The 7,848-nt window shown below is 41.1% G+C and overlaps 1 protein-coding gene and 1 long non-coding RNA gene across 2 annotated transcripts; both read left to right on the forward strand.

The window, feature by feature from the left end:
- Positions 1–2,051: 2,051 nt before the first annotated feature.
- LOC134220891 (uncharacterized) lies at positions 2,052–3,036 on the forward strand. Its single transcript, XR_009982092.1, has 2 exons — positions 2,052–2,371; positions 2,453–3,036. It is a non-coding gene; the product is annotated as an uncharacterized LOC134220891 (long non-coding RNA).
- Positions 3,037–5,493: 2,457 nt separating this feature from the next.
- Positions 5,494–7,581, forward strand: LOC134220892 (angio-associated migratory cell protein). The gene is made up of 3 exons (XM_062700055.1): positions 5,494–5,777; positions 6,312–7,227; positions 7,290–7,581. The coding sequence occupies exons 1-3, from the start codon at positions 5,672–5,674 to the stop codon at positions 7,489–7,491; spliced, it is 1,224 nt and encodes a 407-aa protein (XP_062556039.1). The 5' UTR covers positions 5,494–5,671; the 3' UTR covers positions 7,492–7,581.
- The last annotated feature ends 267 nt before the right edge of the window (positions 7,582–7,848 follow it).

Here is a 7,848-nt window from a genome sequence, read left to right on the forward strand (position 1 = left end):
GTTGAATAGGAACTGTGAGATGACTCCCAGGATACTGTCAGAGATGATTTAGAAAAAATCGCGATGCTCTAAGACGAAAGTTACAAATTGACCATTTTTACGGTCGTTCCGGATTTTCCGGATGGCCGTCTGCTGGCCAACTGCGGTCATAGTTGAATAGGAACTGTGAGATGACTCCCAGGATACTGTCAGAGATGATTTAGAAAAATCGCGATGCTCTAAGACGAAAGCTACAAATTGACCATTTTACGGTCGTTCCGGATTTTCTGGATGGCCGTCTGCTGGCCAACTGCGGTCATAGTTGAATAGGAACTGTGAGATGACTCCCAGGATACTGTCAGAGATGATTTAGAAAAATCGCGATGCTCTAAGACGAAAGTTACAAATTGACCATTTTTACGGTCGTTCCGGATTTTCCGGATGGCCGTCTGCTGGCCAACTGCGGTCATAGTTGAATAGGAACTGTGAGATGACTCTCAGGATACTGTCAGAGATGATTAACAAAAAAATCGCGCTACTCTGAGATGATCTATCAAATAAATCAATGAATAATTCGTTATTGGTCACTTTTTCAGAGCACCCTGAGCCTTTAATTCAGTCATATTTACCAGAGCCTTCTATCAAATTACTTCGGATATTTTCTCAATCGATAAAGGACAAATTTTGTGAGGAATACATGGTGGTTTCGGGCAAATTGGTCATCTGCCTGAAAAGATATCTCACTTTTACTCAATGTGTTGTACTTTTTACAACAGTGCGAGTCCCGGAAGGTTAACGAGAATAATCGCTCTCTGGACCTCTGCTTCGTGAGTGATCGTACCACGGCACCTTCCATCTGTTTGGCTCCTGCACCCTTAGTTAAGGATGTTGCTCATCACCGCCCTCTAGTGATTGCCGTCGAAGATAATGTTATGCGTGATTTCTTCAACCCCCCAGCCGTAGTGTAGTACGATTTCCATAAGGCGGACCATCGCAGTATTACTGAAGTGCTATCAAATATGGATTGGGAACACATTCTCGATCCAGTGGACATTAATTCTGCTGCAGAAACTTTTTCTCACATCATGGTGTACATCATCGACAGGCATGTCCCAAAAAAGTCCGTTCGATCAGACTCTCGGATCCCGTGGATGACGAATGCTCTCCGGTCGCTCAAAAGGTGCAAGAAAGCTGCACTCAGAAGTTACACGAAACACCGTACGTTGCCACTCAAATTTCACTATGTCAGACTCAACAACGACTATAAGCGGATCAGTCGTTAACATTTTTTACGCTACCAAAGAGGGATACAGCGACGATTAAGCTCTCACCCAAAGTCCTTTTGGAGCTACGTAAATGAACAGCGCAAAGAGACTGGATTTCCATCGTCCATAGTATTCAATAGTGAATCTGCAAGCACCCAACAAGGTATATGCAACCTGTTCTCAGCTAAATTCGCCAGTGTGTTTGAAGACGAACAACTACCTGTTGATGTCGTGACCACCGCTGCCAGCAACGTCCCATTAGCGAATCAATCGCTCGGTGATATCGAGGTGAATGTCGAAGCCATCTCAAGAGCGATGTCTAAGCTTAAGACATCATCTAAGCCTGGTCCTGACGGTGTTCCATCGATGATTCTCAAAAAGAATATTACCTGTCTGCTTGAACCCCTTCTCCTGTTATTCCAACTCTCTCTATCCAGCGGCACATTCCCATCTTGCTGGAAGACTGCATATATGTTTCCGGTCTACAAAAAGGGGAGCAAGCGTGATGTGAACAACTACCGGGGTATCACATCGCTGAATGCTCACTGCAAACAATATCTTTGCACTGACCAACATGGTTTTACAGCTGGCCGTTCAACAACTACCAACTTGTTGTGCCTAACGTCGTACGTCACGGATAGCATGATTGCACACACTCAAACGGACGTGATTTACATGGATCTTTCTGCAGCATTCGATAAATAGAACCATAAAATTGCAATCGCCAAGCTTGACAGACTTAGAGTCGGTGGGAATCTTCTCGATTGGTTTCGATCATATCTGACCGGACGCCAGCTTGTGTTTACAGGTTTCAATAATTGCCCAGGCGAAATCATTTATAGGAGTGCATCCATTACGATTCCCCCACGGAAAGCCAAACAAGCTACATTATTGAAGCGGGACCGAAGAGGAACCTCCCTGGAGTCACGATGCCCGTTGGTAAATTGAACCGAGCAGTGCTCCTGATGCGGTACAAATATGACGTGATGAATTTCCAGCGTAGCAGACACAAATCGTGGGAAACGCTCTTGCGGAACGTTCCGGGTGTCGTGTCTGATTCACATTGGGAATTGTTCGGTGAAATGGTCATGATTCCAGTTTGAAAATCGCAATTGATGTAAGAGAAGGTAAGAGTTGAAATCAGTATGCTAATTATCGATGCATCGTTCCATTTAATCAAACCTGATTCATAAACAACTTTATTCTAGGAAATGGCAGCCAAATTTTTCGATATATCGAAAGATAAATTGTATCGGATAAGGAAACAGTAGCGTATTGAGTAGTACCTGGTGTAGCGACCTGTCTCCCATTGGTAAACGCTATGGCTGGAGTACTAATGCTGTTGCCATGGCATACGAAACCAACGATATCTTTGGGAGAAACTTTCTTACTGGTGTATCTAATTCCGGAGGAAGGGAAAATGGAATCCAATCGGACAAAGCACTACTTCCCGATTCAAGGCTCACGATTCTTGTTGTAGTATGTACTGCGCTCAAAGTGGCGACGATTTCCTTAGAAAACCTTAGATTCCTTTGAGACAATTCTAATGACAAATGTACTGTTGCTAGTGTTTTTCTGCTCGTGAACCTTTCATATAGTGACCCCTAGGATCTCAGGTACCAGCTTGGTTTGATCACTTGGTCCGGCGTGAACTGACATTACTGGTGAACATGCATAAAAATGACAAAAAATTGACTAATTGCTTTTAATCTTCAGGCGGTATTCAGGTATAACAATATTTATGACGTGCAGGCAGATTTGCAATGAATAAAATTTTCTAAAATTGAATATAGATTCAGTTATTATTCTGTTATTGATATCCGAAAAGCATCCATCCCTTAGTCAAAATCTATGTTCGCTCCTTCTACTTAAATTTGGGTAAAAATTACCTAATTGTTCATTTCTACAGTTAGGTAAATTTTACTCAACCAATCACTTCGGTGCGAGGTACCTAAAATTAGGTATACTGCACTTTACCTAATTTTGGCTTCCCACACTATAGTACCTAGTTGAGTAAAATTTACTTAATTTTAGGTACTTTTTTCTAACCGTGTACGACGAAAAACATTTACAAAACTACGGCGAAGCGCATCTCTTGTCAAGTGGTAGTCAAATACTGATGCCACCCTATTAAAAACTCTGTAGCCCGTTCAGTGCGTTGCCCAAACCATAGTTGGTGCGGCGAAGGGGAAGTCTCAACATTATGCTATTCCGCAATGGCCGATGTTGCACGTTAATGTTAATTTGTTGCAGAATGTCTGGATAATCGATTCTTCCTTGTAGGGAGTGCGTGCTAGTAATGGACCCCTTAACGACGGAAACTTACTTCAATCGCTTCGCTAGAGTAAGACTCATGACAAATTGCCATTCTGCAGCACTAGATGACAAGCAACAGGTATCAGCTCCGCATTTCGTACATGACATGTATTTTAAAATTATGTAGTCAGGTTGCCTATTATGGCCACCCCCGGGTCCATAATACGCAACATCGAGTTTGTTTACATACGTATTATGGTCCCCCCCATTTGATTTACATGTTCCATTTCCACATGTTCCTGTTGCCTATTATGGACCCCCCTTCTGTGCTAGTAATGGACCCTCTAGCGCGTTTACATTCATAAATTAGTTAATATAACTAAATTTCAGTCTCCCAGTGCAAAACAATTGTATGGAACTACTACCCTGATAAGTGAAGCAAAATGCCGGGTTTCTGATGAAATCAAGTGTTGTCAAGAGAATTGTCGAAAAAATTATAACAGAATTTTCACCCAATATTAGGTATTCTCGTATATAGCTAACATTAGGTAAATTTAACGCAACAGAAATGTCAAATTTTCACCTAATGGATGCTTATTAACTGTTTACCTAAAATTAAGTAATTTTTACTTAATCGTTGGGTACTTTTTTCTAACCGTGTAGTAGCTGACGCGCATATGCTATCACGCTAACCTGGACCTACCCAGAATCATGTCAAAGTGACCCAGATTCGGCAAAACCGTGGTTACTCTAATTTGGGTTCGGGTACCTAAACTCAAATCTGGGTAACCGAACAAGCGAAAAAATCTGGGTAACTGGTACCCAGATATTTTTGCTCCAGAAAATTATTATTGTGTAAAAAATGTTAAAGAAAACAATTTCCCCAAACGCATATCACTTGCCGGCTGTGCCGACAATGCTCCGCTGCCATTCATTTGACCGTGCTTACCTTTTTCTTGCTGCATTCAGCAAAATCCCCTAGCATTTACTCCGGCATACGACGTCGACGCCATGTTGTGATGTCCGAAAATGTTTAAGTCCCCGGTTACCCAGATTTCGTGTTCGTCTGACTCAGATCCATTTTGTTGACATACCCAGATTTTGACAACTGCTAACATTGAAAAAATCCGGGTACAAACGACCCGGTCACTGGGTTATTTCAAGTTAGCGTGTAGATAAGTGTATTTAAGTCCCATAACAATTTTATTTTTCGTTGTGACTTTACTGTTTTGTTAATTAGTTATTATTGTAGTGACCATACTAGTTTTAAATCATCATTAGGATTACGAACAATCTGTTGATGTACACCATAAATCAATTTGTCTAGAATTTATAATAAGCATTTTAAAATTATCTCTCTATGCTGTACTGTAGGATCTGTCAAAGTTGTCTTCTTCTTATTTTTACTTGGATTCGTCTATACTTCGGTGCAAACGTGGCGCGCCGGGTTGCCGGTGTGGCAGTCATAGCAACAGTTACGTTATTTATGGATATTCCCTAAATTCACAATTTCAGAATCGATTTTTTGTATTGTTGAATATTTTGTCAGAAATGATTGTTGTGTCATGAAACGATGGAATCCTAGAGAATAATGAAAACCAGTCTATTCATTCTCGCTTAACTTTTCAAAAGGACCTAAGTAACATTTTTTTCATGATTTAATTTGAATAGCGCAATCAACAGAAAAACATGTAAGCTTTTGATTGCAGTATTCAAATTAATTCATGAAAAAAATGTTACTCAGGTCCTTTTGAAAAGTTAAGCGAGCATTGATGATTGAGTTAATAAAATTTAATATTTAATATTTAATATTACCACATATTACTTAGCATTGTTTGATAAAATCTTAGCTTTTGGTTGTTATGCCACAAATTCCCACTCTACCCTAACGCGTCCGTTATCCGTGGTGAATATGGCTGCCGCGCTCACTGCTGGCGTTACATAGCGGCATCGTTTGTGTTCAGTTATTTTTCTGAATGAACCCGAAGCAAAGCCGAAGTCGAACTGTCAAGAACACGTTGTTGGGGTGGGAAAGTTGGTTGATTGCAAATGTAAACAATCGTCTTGCTCCTTCCGTACGCAGATTTTAGCCGCATTTTATTGGAATTGTGCAAAAAGTTCATTCAATAGAAGTTACTTGTGCTAATTATATTGGTTAAGTGTCCAGCATAATGAGAGATAATACTCCACCAAGGCCGCCATTCGACGAGGACGATGAATTGATCTACGTTGGGGATGCCGATGAGGTTCTCAACCAGTGGGAAGAAGAGTTGAATGGTTCGTAAATTTATTGACATTTTATGAAAGAATGTTTGAAATAGTTCAATCAATGAACATTTTTATAATAGAGAACGGATACTGATGTTAGATTAGGCTAGGAAATAGTCAGAATCCGATATTGACCAATTAAATTTACTGTTTGCAATCCAATTCCAAAGATTTTTTTTTTCGTCTTCTCATGCATTTACTTTCTTATTAAAGCTTTGTTTGTTCTTAATCCAAAAGCAGTTTCGATTGATTCCAAAATAAATCCAAATGCGATACACATTTTCAACCCACACATTAATAACTTCGGATATTAAATTCAAGAAATTAAAATGTTTCATTCAATACCACATCGTTTGAAATAGGCGTGACTTTTGAGGTTTTAAAAAATACCAATCCTCTCAACATTTTGCAGATTTTGAGCAAAAAATTTGGTTGATGCATTTTATCTAAAATTAAATTTAACATTGTTATGTTGGTGAACTATTTTATCCTATGCGAATCGCATTTTGTTCACTTAATTGTATATTCTTATTATTTTTGCAGATGAAGGTGATGATGACGATGTGCTTCTTGAAGAAGACGAAGCGGCTGGTTTTGCCGATGGCGAGGACGACATGGACGACGTGTACATTCCGGAGCGTGACGATGCCCTCGTAACCTTTACCAAACACACCGGTCCGATATTCTGCGGCGCATTGCATCCCAGCGAAGACCTGGCCGTAACCGGCGGAGAAGACGACAAAGCCTACGTGTGGAACAGCAAAACCGGTGAGAGCGTGTTCGAAGTTACCGGCCACACCGATTCGGTCATTGCCTGCGAGTTCAGCTACGATGGTGTGTATGTTGCCACCGGTGATATGGCAGGACAGATTCAGGTTTTCAAAACTACACAGGACTACAAGAAAGTGTGGGAATTTGCCATGGGGGACATGTGCTGGATGAAATGGCACTTTGGGTCACACGTCCTGATGGCAGGATCCGACACGGGAGAAATCTATGTGTGGAGAATACCTTCTGGGGATTGTAAGGTGCTGCAAGGATTTGGAGAAAAATGTGAAGTGGCGCGACTTTCTCACGACGGAAAACGACTAGCGGCGGGGTATGGAAATGGATCGTTTAAAATTTGGGATATCAAAACAAATGCACCTACGTTGGATATTGCGCCGAATGAAGCCACCAGTCACACCAGCAATATCACCTGCATGTCAATCGATCGTGATAGTCAATTAATCGTGACGGGAAGCGAGGAGGGGAAAGCCGTTGTTATGGGACCATCTGGTCCGGTGGGAATGTTGCTGCCAGATGGTGGTCCAGTAGAGGCAGTAGTAATCGACCATCCAGATTTTGAAGTAAAGGTGGCAGCCACAGGGACATTGAATGGAAAAGTGACCATTTGGGACGTGGCTAGGCAAACGGCCCGAGTTGAATGTGAGGATCCCTATAAGACTGGTGTAACGAAGTATGAATTTTGATGGTTTTTGTAAGTGGAAAAGGATATATCTAATGTTTTTATTCTTCCAGACTATTATGGGGTAAGGACTGTACATTGATAGGCGGAACACTCGGTGGAGTGGTGAAGGTGTGGGATCTGCGAAGCGGAGCGCTGAAATTTGATCTGCTAGGACATAGGAACGACATACAGGACATTGCATACGATAAGCAGAAAAACATTCTTCTTTCAACATCCGAGGATGCCACGGCTAAAATTTTCCAGCTACCGTGAACTTCGGGGTCTTTAAGTAGCAAAGCATGCTATCCTGTAAATTTCATAAAACTAATTGTTGAAAATAATTATAGAAGAACAAATATGAAATTTAGAATAGAAGGAATATTAGAGAAAGCTTGATTTAGAGATACGTGCATTGTACAATGAGTGTGCATACCAGTGCATACATTGTTTTGCTAGCTCTCTTAGGGATCGTTCAAAAATTACGTCCATAGTTTTTCGGCATTTTCAACCCCCTTCCCCCCTCTCTTGTCACAAACCAGTCAGATTTGACGATCTTTATCAGAACCGGTGCCCCTCACAATTAAAGGAAATCATTATAGAGTATAACTCTGGGCTTCGTGGCCGTGCGGT

The sequence above is a fragment of the Armigeres subalbatus genome, chromosome 3 (assembly GCF_024139115.2).
Source record: "Armigeres subalbatus isolate Guangzhou_Male chromosome 3, GZ_Asu_2, whole genome shotgun sequence".
In the NCBI taxonomy this organism is placed as follows: domain Eukaryota; kingdom Metazoa; phylum Arthropoda; class Insecta; order Diptera; family Culicidae; genus Armigeres; species Armigeres subalbatus.